A 13,987-nucleotide genomic window follows, 5' to 3' on the forward strand; every position below is an offset into this window, starting at 1 on the left:
TGCTGCTGATGGAGCGGAACCAGATTTCTGCAGGTTTGGTCACCATTGTGTTCTAGCAGTGAGTGAAAGCATGGCGACGTGTGCTTCTGGAATATTTGCCCTCTCAGGTTCATGACCCCCTCCTCTAGCTTTCTCTGGAGACGGATGCTGGCTGAACGAGGACGGTGGGATTTGGGGTGTCCAGGATTAAGTGGGGGGTGGCCACGGCCACCCGACCCCTCCGCCATTGTGTTCTGATTGGCAATGAGGGTGTGCTACCTCTGTAGTCCATGCCATCATATCCCCCAGCTGCCTCTGGGAGACGAGCTGCAGGATGCCGTCAGTCGCATCAGGGTGGAGCTGTTCAGACTCCTGGCAGGGGATCCAACGCGCATCACATTGAGGACTTGGCTTCAGCCGGCAGTTTGAACGGAGCCCAGTGATGTGCCGACGCCACCTGAGCGACAGAAGGGGACTGGACGCGGTGGGAATTTGGTGAAACTGGACTGGAAGACCAACACGCTGATGTCCCACTGTGTTGGCGTTCCAGGCTTTTAGAGCAAGATGTTCTGTGCAGACTGAACTGTTTTAGTGTGAATGTACTGATGTTGTTTTAACACTGTTCAGAAACGACACAATGTTCTTATCAGACGTTTCCTTTTGTAAATGCTTGACTTGAACCGCAGCGCTTGGTTTTGCAGATGAAAATGTTCTGATGGCGTTGGAGGATGTAGATACTGTACGGAATACTGTGAAAAGCTTAAACTAAAAAGTAAAAGTGATGACAGTCTCCTGTTTTATTTCTGCTGTCCCACGTTCTGCACTACATGTTGCTACACGTGTACAGGTTGGCTGCAGGTTCCTCCTGCCACCAGCTGACCTCCGGCTGACCTCTGACCTCTACCTGACCTCTGCCTGACATTTGTCTGACCTCCATCTGACCTCTGTCTGACCTCTGCCTGACCTCCGTCTGACATCTGACCTCTGCCTGACCTTCATCTGACCTCTACCTGACATTTGTCTGACCTCTGTCTGACCTCTGACATCTGACCTCTGCCTGACCTTCGTCTGACCTTCATCTGACCTCTACCTGACATTTGTCTGACCTTCGTCTGACCTTCATCTGACCTCTACCTGACATTTGTCTGACCTTCATCTGACCTCTGTGTGACCTCTGTCTGACTTCTACCTGACCTCCATCTGACCTTCGTCTGACCTCTGTGTGACTTCTACCTGACCTCCATCTGACCTCTGTGTGACTTCTACCTGACCTCCATCTGACCTCTGTGTGACCTCTGTCTGACTTCTACCTGACCTCTGTCTGACTTCTACCTGACCTCCATCTGACCTCTGTCTGACTTCTACCTGACCTCCATCTGACCTTCGTCTGACCTCTGTGTGACTTCTACCTGACCTCCATCTGACCTTCGTCTGACCTCTGTGTGACTTCTACCTGACCTCCATCTGACCTTCGTCTGACCTCTGTGTGACTTCTACCTGACCTTCGTCTGACCTCTGTGTGACTTCTACCTGACCTCCATCTGACCTCTGTCTGACTTCTACCTGACCTCCAGCTGAAGCAGCGAATGGGAAGTCTGGAGTGTTTACATGTGTGTAAAGGTCGGTTTACACTACCATGCTTTGTATTTGTAGCGCCATGTCAATGTGCTGGCATTGTAAGTGGTGCTGCCTTATGTTGTTGGAGCTCTATTACTCAACATGAGGTGTTCTAATTAAGATCAGTTTGCATCAGAAATGGATCGTCAGTGCCATTTATCTGAAATGAACACATAAACTGACTAGTTTCCAGGACTGCAGATGGACATTTGTAAAAAGATAATCCAAACACAATGAATGCAACCATTTATTGCCTTTCAAAAAGACAAAAGCTCCAAACAGAAATGTACAGCTTTAAATTACACAAGCAATTATAAACAAAATAAATTCTCTTTCTGTATTTACATCAGCAGGGGGAATGACAGATGACTCGTTAGCATCTCTCCACTAACAGAAGAGGAAATATCCGACGTCCTTCGCTGTACATGAAAGTCAGCATCTTTAAGATCAACCCTCAAACTTCTGCAGAGGTCGGAAATAAACATTACTGGGTCAAAATGTTTTTATTTATCAACCTAGTATTTAGCTAAAGGTGACTTTTAACTGGGGGACACAACCATTCTAGATTAAATGAACCTGCTGGTCAAACTGGTTACGGAGAGACGAGAGCAAAGACACCAAAAGTTTTCCACAGTTTTAGCTTCAAAACTAACAGCTACTGAAGTGACTTTTTAAAATGTTCTGTTATTACAAAACATAAAACCAAGAACTGGAATAAATTCAGTGACTTAACTTTTAAGCTATTTGTTAGAATTTGTCAATGTAGTTAGTCATAAGCAATGAACACTGTGCATGCTGAAGTGTACACTTCTAGCAAAATTTTAGCAACATTAGCATAGCTCAAACAGTTATTTCAGGAACTGAACATTTCCTTGCTTTTCCAACGGCAGGAAAGTTAGCTAAACGTATGAAGGCGTCTTCATGGCACCAGCATCACTCAAAATACTTCAAATAAAGTAGTAGCTAGTGTGTGCTAAGTGTTAGTTTAAAGTGTGATGCTTTGGCCCCAGGGAAGACCCAGGACACGCTGGAGGGATTATATCTCTCGGCTGGCCCGGGAACGCCTCGGGATCCCCCCCGCAGAGTTGGCAAATGTGGCTGGGGAGAGGGAAGTCTGGGCTTCCCTGCTTAGGCTGCTGCCCCCGCGACCCGACCCCGGATAAGCGGCAGAAGATGAAGCTTTGGATTCATTATATCAAAAAACAAAAAAGCAGGAATAGGAATAGGAATAATTTTTAATAACACATACTTTGATTTTAAATGCAGTAAATGATTCATTTTAAGAAACAGCCTTTTAAGACTATAGCTAAAGTCACAGACTGTGTCCGAATGTCTGTACTATTCCCAAAGCCCTCCTTCAGTGCACATGGCTACACTACATAGTGAACTCATTCTGGTGGTGAATCGGACACAAGCGTGTAAGGACGTCGTGGATGACATCAAGCGAACTCCTAACTCCGAGCCTAACGCTAAGTCACGTTGTTAACCGGCTAAAAACGCGGTTGTTCTACGTTCTTCTGACTTGAAAGCGGGAGATCAGGTACCTGTCAATCAAAAGGACACGCCCATAAATATGCTGAACTCTGAAATTAAATGACTTTTAAACGGGCGAGTTAGAAAAAAATTCACTCCCCCCCACAGTTGTCATGAAGGTAAACCTGACCTATTAAACCTAAAATGGATTTTTTTTTACCAGGCTGTAAACATGTTTATTTCTGCTGTAAACATATTTATTTCTGCTGTAAACATGTTTATTTCTGCTGTAAACATGTTTATTCCTTCAGTAAACATGTTTATATCTGCTGTAAACATGTTTATTTCTGCTGTAAACATGTTTATTCCTGCTGTAAACATGTTTATTTCTGCTGTAAACATGTTTATTTCTGCTGTAAACATGTTTATTTCTGCTGTAAAAATGTTTATTTCTGCTGTAAACATGTTTATTTCTGCTGTAAACATGTTTATTCCTGCTGTAAACATGCTTATATCTGCCGTAAACATGTTTATTTCTGCTGTAAACATGTTTATTTCTGCTGTAAACATGTTTATTTCTGCTGTAAACATGTTTATTCCTGCTGTAAACATGTTTATTTCTGCTGTAAAAATGTTTATTTCTGCTGTAAACATGTTTATTTCTGCTGTAAACATGTTTATTCCTGCTGTAAACATGCTTATATCTGCCGTAAACATGTTTATTCCTGCTGTATACATGTTTATTTCTGCTGTAAACATGTTTATTTCTGCTGTAAACATGTTTATTTCTGCTGTAAACGTGTTTATCCCTGCTGTAAACATGTTTATTCCTGCTGTAAACATGTTTATTTCTGCTGTAAACATGTTTATTTCTGCTGTAAACGTGTTTATCCCTGCTGTAAACATGTTTATTCCTGCTGTAAACATGTTTATTTCTGCTGTAAACATGTTTATTCCTGCTGTGAAGTTGGTCTTTTTAACATGGGAGTCTATGGGGATTTGCTCTGTTTTGGAGCCCCTAGTGGATGAAGGGGGAACTGCAGGTTTTGGCACTTCTGCATTTGTCCAGTGGAGGTTGCAGCTTGACAAAAGTGTTAGCAACATTAGCATAGAGCTAATAGTTTTTATTCAGGAAGTGAAAAGACCCAATTAGGCTGAACTGTTGAAGTTGGTTTCCAGCTTCATGTAAGCAACAGAAACACTGATTCAAAGGTGTAGAGTTAGGAAAACAGGCCTAAAATGTCATCTTTACCACGTTTTACTTTGTTTTTTAGCATAGCATATTTCAATGTTTCTTAAATCAAAAACCCATAATATCTGCTGAAACATGTGTTATCAAGTGCTCCTGAGGAAATACAGTAGTTGGTGCAGGGATTGTTTTGGTATGTGTGCTCTCAAGGTCCCCAAAAATGGATTTCTATGGCTTCGGATTGTGCTATGACTCAGATTGTGTGTCCTCCATAAGAGGAGGGAGCGTTTACTTCCATCCCATTAGCTCACCGTCCAATGCAAGGAACAGTCTGAGCCCAGAATAAGCCAGCTCGGTATGCTGCAGACATGCTGTAGGGTGGAATCCATAATATTCCACGTTGAAGTTCTGAAGTAAATGCTAAGCGTCTGTAATCTCAAGTCATAATATTTACTGAAAGTTTACAGGACAGAGTGAAGGAGAGTTTCTGGACACAACACTGATCTTTGCAATGACTGTCCTCCTATCAGATGTCTGAACAGCAACATGAACGATGACAGAAAGGACAATTCTTTAGTCTATTTGAATGAAACGTCACCTTAAACATTTTTCTAGATAAAACTCATAATTTGGGAAGGAAATCAGCAGATTTTAAACAGACAGACTCAACACTACAACTACAAAATAAAACAGTCAAACACAGCGACGTCAACCCGCTGTGCTGTGGAGAGAGCACACAAAGACATCTTACTCAGCACAGCTCAGCAGAACAGCATGATGAAGACGATGGTGATGAGGAGGGTCTGATTGTTTCGATCTGGTTCCACAACAGGCTGCCAGGACAGAAAACAAAGGTGGAAACCTTCTAAAAATCTATTGAAAAAAAGTCTAAATTAATTTAACGGTGGTGCTTAAAGCTAAAAGTTTCCCTGAAAGCATCTTAAATCAGACTCCAGTCTCCTCTGACAACAGCTGGAGCACATCTCAGCTAAAAACAGGAATTAAAGGATGTCATTAGCAAAAACAGTCCACCCGAGTGACACCAGAAGAGCCGTTTCCCTGCACGGTCGTATCGCAATGAGCAGTCCTCGCCACAGGGGGGCAGTGTCTGCCAGGCCATTTCCCACCGCGTGGCTCCTGGCTGCCTTTCAGGTGGAAACCAGATCATTCACTGAGGCGTTTCAGTCCTCCTGGAGGAAAACAGATAAACCATCCGCATCAACATGAGGCCTGAACGGTGACGACTTGCTGGCCTTCTAATTTACAGCTCTTCTCCCGTCCCACCCATCCCCTCCACCAGCCCTCCTTCAGTCCGTCAGGAGCACCAGTTCACCCTCGCTCCTGTCTCCCACATCGCTTTCCTCGCCTTCGCTGTACGGGCGCCGCCCCCTCTCTTGTTCCCTCTCTTTGTCCCGTGCCAGAGAGGTGGGCGTGGCCTGGCCTTCAGCTCGGCGTGGGGTGGGCGGCACCTGTGGCAGGTAATGCTCCAGCAGTGCAGGGTGAAAGGGCATGCTGGAGACGGCGACTGAGCCGCTACCAGGGTACTGGCCGTCGCTGTGGGAGTACTGGATCTGCTGGGGATCCGTTTGACTGCAAAGATGAGAGTTAAGATGCCTGTGAGGGATCAGATAACAACCCTTCTGTCAGGTTAACAAATCCAATCCATACGTGTTTATACACGATCTATACATCGTTAATGTACCACTCTAGATTAGACCACTTTATACGTGTTTATACATAAACTATTCGTAGTTATTGTACCAATCTATATTAGACCACTTTATACGTGTTTATACATAATCTATACGTAGTTATTGTACCACTCTAGATTAGACCACGCTGTACGTGTTTATACATGATCTATACGTAGTTATTGTACCAATCTGTGTTTATAGGTGTTTTATACGTATTTATTGTACCGATCTAGATTAGAACACTCTATACATGTTTATACATAATCTATACGTAGTTATTGCACCAGTCTAGATTAGACCCCTCTATACGTATTTATACATGATCTATATGGAGTTATTGTACCAATCTAGATTAGACCACTCTATACGTGTTTATACATAATCTATACGTAGTTATTGTACCACTCTAGATTAGACCACGCTGTACGTGTTTTTACATGATCTATACGTAGTTATTGTACCAATCTGTGTTTATAGGTGTTTTATACGTATTTATTGTACCGATCTAGATTAGAACACTCTATACGTATTTATACATGATCTATATGGAGTTATTGTACCAATCTAGATTAGAACACTCTATACGTATTTATACATGATCTATATGGAGTTATTGTACCAATCTAGATTAGACCACTCTATACGTGTTTATACACGATCCAAACGTAGTTATTTTACCAGTCTGGATTAGACCCCTCAATTCGTGTCTATGCACAATCTATACGTAGTTATTGTACCAGTCTAGATTAGACCACTCTACACGTGTTTATACATAATCTATACATAGTTATTGTACCAGTCTAGATTATACCACTCTATACGTGTTTATACACGATCTAAACGTAGTTATTTTAACAGCCTACATTAGACCCCTCAATTCGTGTCTATGCACAATCTTTACGTAGTTATTGTACCAGTCTAGACTAGACCACTCTGTACGTGTTTATACACCATCTAAACCTAGTTATTTTAACAGTCTACATTAGAGCCCTCAATTCGTGTCTATGCACAATCTATACGTAGTTATTGTACCAGTCTAGATTAGACCATCTCTGTACGTGTTTATACACGATCTATACATAGTTATTGTACCAGTCTAGATTAGACCACTCTACACGTGTTTATACATAATCTGTACATAGTTATTGTACCAATCTAGATTAGACCACTCTATACGTGTTTATACACGATCTATACATCGTTATTGTACCAGTCTAGATTAGACCACTTTATACGTGTTTATACATAATCTATTCGTGGTTTTTGTACCAATCTAGATTAGACCACTTTATACGTGTTTATACATAATCTATTCGTGGTTTTTGTACCAATCTCGATTAGACCACTTTATACGTGTTTATACATAATCTATTCGTGGTTTTTGTACCAATCTAGATTAGACAACTTAATACGTATTTATACATGATCTATACGTAGTTATTGTACCAATCTAGATTAGACCTCTTTATACGTGTTTATACATGATCTATACGTAGTTATTGTACCAATCTAGATTAGACCACTTTATATGTGTTCATACATGATCTATAGGTAGTTATTGTAGCAATCTAGATTAGACCTCTTTATACGTGTTTATACATGATCTATACGTAGTTATTGTACCAATCTAGATTAGACCACTTTATACGTGTTCATACACGATCTATACGTAGGTATTGTACCAGTCTAGATTAGACCACTCTATACGTATTTATACATGTTCTATACGGAGTTATTGTACCAATCTATATTAGACCACTCTATATGTGTTAATACATGATCTATACGTAGTTATTGTAGCAATCTAGATTAGACCTCTTTATACGTGTTTATACATGATCTATACGTAGTTATTGTACCAATCTAGATTAGACCACTTTATACGTGTTCATACACGATCCAGACGTAGTTATTGTACCAATCTAGATTAGACCCCTCAATTCGTGTCTATGCACAATCTATACGTAGTTATGTTACAAGTCTAGATTAGACCACTCTACACGTGTTTATACATAATCTATATGTAGTTATTGTACCAGTCTAGATTATACCACTCTATACGAGTTTATACACGATCTATACATAGTTATTGTACCAATCTAGATTAGACCACTTTATACGAGTTTATACACGATCTATACATAGTTATTGTACCAATCTAGATTAGACCAATGTATACGTATTTATAGATGATCTATACGTAGTTATTGTACCAGTCTAGATTAGACCACTCTATACGTGTTTATACACAATCTATACGTAGTGATTGTACCAATCTAGATTAGACACTTCTATACGTGTTTATACACAATCTATACGTAGTTATTGTACCAGTCTAGATAAGACCAGCCTATATGTGTTTATACATGATAAATGCGTAGTTATTATACCAATCTAGATTAGACCACTCTACACGTGTTTATACGTGATCTATACGTAGTTATTGTACCAGTCTACATTAGACCACGCTGTACGTGTTTATACATGATCTATACGTAGTTATTGTAGCAATCTAGATTAGACCTCTTTATACGTGTTTATACATGATCTATACGTAGTTATTGTACAAATCTAGATTAGACCACTTTATACGTGTTCATACACGATCTATACGTAGTTATTGTACCAGTCTAGATTAGACCACTCTGTACGTGTTCATACACGATCCAGACGTAGTTATTGTACCAATCTAGATTAGACCCCTCAATTCGTGTCTATGCACAATCTATACGTAGTTATGTTACAAGTCTAGATTAGACCACTCTACATGTGTTTATACATAATCTATATGTAGTTATTGTACCAGTCTAGATTATACCACTCTATACGTGTTTATACACGATCTAAACGTAGTTATTTTAACAGTCTACATTAGACCCCTCAATTCGTGTCTATGCACAATCTTTACGTAGTTATTGTACCAGTATAGATTAGACCACTCTACACGTGTTTATACATGATCTATACATAGTTATTGTACCAGTCTAGAATACACCACTCTATACGTGTTTATACACGATCTATACGTCGTTATTGTACCAATCAATATTAGACCACTCTATACGTGTTTATACACGATCTATACATCGTTATTGTACCAGTCTAGATTAGACCACTTTATACGTGTTTATACATAATCTATACGTAGTTATTGTACCAATCTAGATTAGACCACTCTACACGTGTTTATACGTGATCTATACGTAGTTATTGTACCAGTCTACATTAGACCACGCTGTACGTGTTTATACATGATCTATACGTAGTTATTGTAGCAATCTAGATTAGACCTCTTTATACGTGTTTATACATGATCTATACGTAGTTATTGTACAAATCTAGATTAGACCACTTTATACGTGTTCATACACGATCTATACGTAGTTATTGTACCAGTCTAGATTAGACCACTCTGTACGTGTTCATACACGATCCAGACGTAGTTATTGTACCAATCTAGATTAGACCCCTCAATTCGTGTCTATGCACAATCTATACGTAGTTATGTTACAAGTCTAGATTAGACCACTCTACATGTGTTTATACATAATCTATATGTAGTTATTGTACCAGTCTAGATTATACCACTCTATACGTGTTTATACACGATCTAAACGTAGTTATTTTAACAGTCTACATTAGACCCCTCAATTCGTGTCTATGCACAATCTTTACGTAGTTATTGTACCAGTATAGATTAGACCACTCTACACGTGTTTATACATGATCTATACATAGTTATTGTACCAGTCTAGAATACACCACTCTATACGTGTTTATACACGATCTATACGTCGTTATTGTACCAATCAACATTAGACCACTCTATACGTGTTTATACACGATCTATACATCGTTATTGTACCAGTCTAGATTAGACCACTTTATACGTGTTTATACATAATCTATACGTAGTTATTGCACCAGTCTAGATTAGACCACTCTATACGTGTTAATACATGATCTATACGTAGTTATTGTAGCAATCTAGATTAGACCTCTTTATACGTGTTCATACATGATCTATACATAGGTATTGTACCAGTCTAGATTAGACCACTCTGTACGTGTTTATACACGATCCAGACGTAGTTATTGTACCAATCTAGATTAAACCCCTCAATTCGTGTCTATGCACAATCTATACATAATTATTGTACCAGTCTAGATTAGACCACTCTACAAGTGTTTATACATAATCTATACGTAGTTATTGTACCACTCTAGATTATACCACTCTATACGTGTTTACACACGATCTAAACGTAATTATTTTAACAGTCTACATTAGACCGCTCAATTCGTGTCTATGCACAATCTTTACGTAGTTATTGTACCAGTCTAGATTAGACCACTTTATACGTGTTTATACATGATCTATACATAGTTATTGTACCAGTCTATTTTAGACCCTTCAATATGTGTTTATACACGATCTATACGTAGTTATTGTACCAATCTAGATAAGACCAGCCTATCTGTGTTTATACATGATCTATACGTATTTATTGTACCAATCTAGATTAGAAAACTCTATACGTGGTTATACATAATCTATACGTAGTTATTGCACCAGTCTAGATTAGACCCCTCTATACGTATTTATACATGATCAATATGTAGTTATTGTACCAATCTAGATTAGACCACTTTATACGTGTTCATACACGATCTATACGTAGTTATTGTACCAATCTAGATTAGGCCACTTTATACGTATTTATAGATGATCTATACGTAGTTATTGTACCAGTCTACATTAGACCACGCTGTACGTGTTTATACATGATCTATACGTAGTTATTGTAGCAATCTAGATTAGACCTCTTTATACGTGTTTATACATGATCTATACGTAGTTATTGTACAAATCTAGATTAGACCACTTTATACGTGTTCATACACGATCTATACGTAGTTATTGTACCAGTCTAGATTAGACCACTCTGTACGTGTTCATACACGATCCAGACGTAGTTATTGTACCAATCTAGATTAGACCCCTCAATTCGTGTCTATGCACAATCTATACGTAGTTATGTTACAAGTCTAGATTAGACCACTCTACATGTGTTTATACATAATCTATATGTAGTTATTGTACCAGTCTAGATTATACCACTCTATACGTGTTTATACACGATCTAAACGTAGTTATTTTAACAGTCTACATTAGACCCCTCAATTCGTGTCTATGCACAATCTTTACGTAGTTATTGTACCAGTATAGATTAGACCACTCTACACGTGTTTATACATGATCTATACATAGTTATTGTACCAGTCTAGAATACACCACTCTATACGTGTTTATACACGATCTATACGTCGTTATTGTACCAATCAACATTAGACCACTCTATACGTGTTTATACACGATCTATACATCGTTATTGTACCAGTCTAGATTAGACCACTTTATACGTGTTTATACACAATCTATACGTAGTTATTGTACCAGTCTAGATAAGACCAGCCTATATGTGTTTATACATGATCAATGCGTAGTTATTATACCAATCTAGATTAGACCACTCTACACGTGTTTATACGTGATCTATACGTAGTTATTGTACCAGTCTACATTAGACCACGCTGTACGTGTTTATACATGATCTATACGTAGTTATTGTACCAATCTAGATTAGACCACTTTATACGTGTTCATACACGATCTATACGTAGTTATTGGACCAATCTAGATTAGACCACTCTATACTTGTTTATACATGATCAATACGCAGTTATTGTACCAATCTGTGTTTATAGGTGTTTTATACGTATTTATTGTACCGATCTAGATTAGAACATTATAGAACGTATAGATTATGTTTATACATAATCTATACATAATTATTGCACCAGTCTAGATTAGACCACTCTATACGTGTTTATACATGATCTATACGTAGTCATTGTAGCAATCTAGATTAGACCTCTTTATACGTGTTTATACATGATCTATACATAGGTATTGTACCAGTCTAGATTAGACCACTCTGTACGTGTTTATACACGATCCAGACGTAGTTATTGTACCAATCTAGATTAGACCCCTCAATTCGTGTCTATGCACAATCTATACATAGTTATTGTACCAGTCTAGATTAGACCACTCTACAAGTGTTTATACATAATCTATACGTAGTTATTGTACCACTCTAGATTATACCACTCTATATGTGTTTATACATGATCTATACGTAGTTATTGTACCAATCTAGATTAGACCACTTTATACGTATTTATACATGATCTATACGTAGTTATTGTACCAATCTATTTCAGACCCTTCAATACGTGTTTATACACGATCTATACGTAGTGATTGTACCAATCTAGATAAGACCAGCCTATATGTGTTTATACATGATCTATACGTATTTATTGTACCAATCTAGATTAGAAAACTCTATACGTGGTTATACATAATCTATACGTAGTTATTGCACCAGTCTAGATTAGACCCCTCTATACGTATTTATACATGATCTATACGTAGTTATTGTACCAATCTAGATTAGACCACTTTATACGTGCTTATACATGATCTATACGAAGTTATTGTACCAATCTAGATTAGACCACTTTATACATGTTTATACATGATCTATACATAGTTATTGTACCAATCTAGATTAGACCTCTTCATATGTGTTTATACATGATCTATACGTAGTTATTGTACCAATCTAGATTAGACCACTTTATACGTATTTATACATGATCTATACGTAGCTTGTGTACCAGTCTAGATTAGACAGCTCTATACGTGTTTATACACAATCTAATCGTAGTTATTTTACCAGTCTGGATTGGACCCCTCAATTCGTGTCTATGCACAATCTATACGTAGTTATTGTACCAGTCTAGATTAGACCTCTTTATACGTGTTTATACATGATCTATACGTAGCTATTGTACCAATCTAGATTAGGCCACTTTATACGTATTTATAGATGATCTATACGTAGTTATTGTACCAGTCTACATTAGACCACGCTGTACGTGTTTATACATGATCTATACGTAGTTATTGTACCAATCTAGATTAGACCTCTTTATACGTGTTTATACATGATCTATACAAAGTTATTGTACCAATCTAGATTAGACCACTTTATACGTGTTTATACATGATCTATACGTAGTTATTGTACCAATCTAGATTAGGCCACTTTATACGTATTTATAGATGATCTATACGTATTTATTTGTACCAGTCTAGATTAGACCACGCTGTACGTGTTTATACATGATCTATACGTAGTTATTGTACCAATCTAGATTAGACCTCTTTATACGTGTTTATACATGATCTATACGAAGTTATTGTACCAATCTAGATTAGACCACTTTATACGTGTTTATACATGATCTATACGTAGTTATTGTACCAATCTAGATTAGGCCACTTTATACGTATTTAGAGATGATCTATACGTAGTTATTGTACCAGTCTACATTAGACCACGCTGTACGTGTTTATACATGATCTATACGTATTTATTGTACCAATCTAGATTAGACCACTTTATACGTGTTTATACACGATCTATACGTAGTTATTGTACCACTCTAGATTAGACCACTCTATACGTGTTAATACATGAGCTATACGTAGTTATTGTACCAATCTAGATTAGATCTCTTCATACGTGGTTATACATGATCTATACGAAGTCATTGTACCAATCTAGATTAGACCACTTTATACGTGTTTATACATGATCTATACAAAGTTATTGTACCAATCTAGATTAGACCACTTTATACGTATTTATACATGATCTATACGTAGCTTGTGTACCAGTCTAGATTAAACTACTCTGTACGTGTTTATACACAATCTATACGTAGTTATTGTACCAATCTATTTTAGACCCTTCTATACGTGTTTATACACGATCTATACGTAGTCATTGTACCAATCTAGATTAGACCACTTTAAACGTGTTTATACATAAGCTATACGTAGTTATTGTACCAATCTAGATAAGACCAGCCTATATGTATTTATACATGATTTATACGT

General features: G+C 37.9%; 1 protein-coding gene across 1 annotated transcript in view; it reads right to left on the reverse strand.

Moving 5' to 3' along the window:
* Positions 1 to 5,565: 5,565 nt before the first annotated feature.
* Positions 5,566 to 13,987, reverse strand: part of sox13 (SRY-box transcription factor 13) — a gene marked incomplete at its 3' end in the record, with an annotated part of 101,156 nt that continues 92,734 nt past the window's right edge. Inside the window, exon 14 of the mRNA XM_079242937.1 lies at positions 5,566 to 5,848. Within this exon, the coding sequence (XP_079099063.1) occupies positions 5,566 to 5,848 (283 nt within the window). The remainder of the gene's footprint in view (positions 5,849 to 13,987) is intronic.

Source organism: Telmatherina bonti, assembly GCF_933228915.1.
Source record: "Telmatherina bonti genome assembly, chromosome: 6".
Lineage (NCBI taxonomy): Eukaryota > Metazoa > Chordata > Actinopteri > Atheriniformes > Telmatherinidae > Telmatherina > Telmatherina bonti.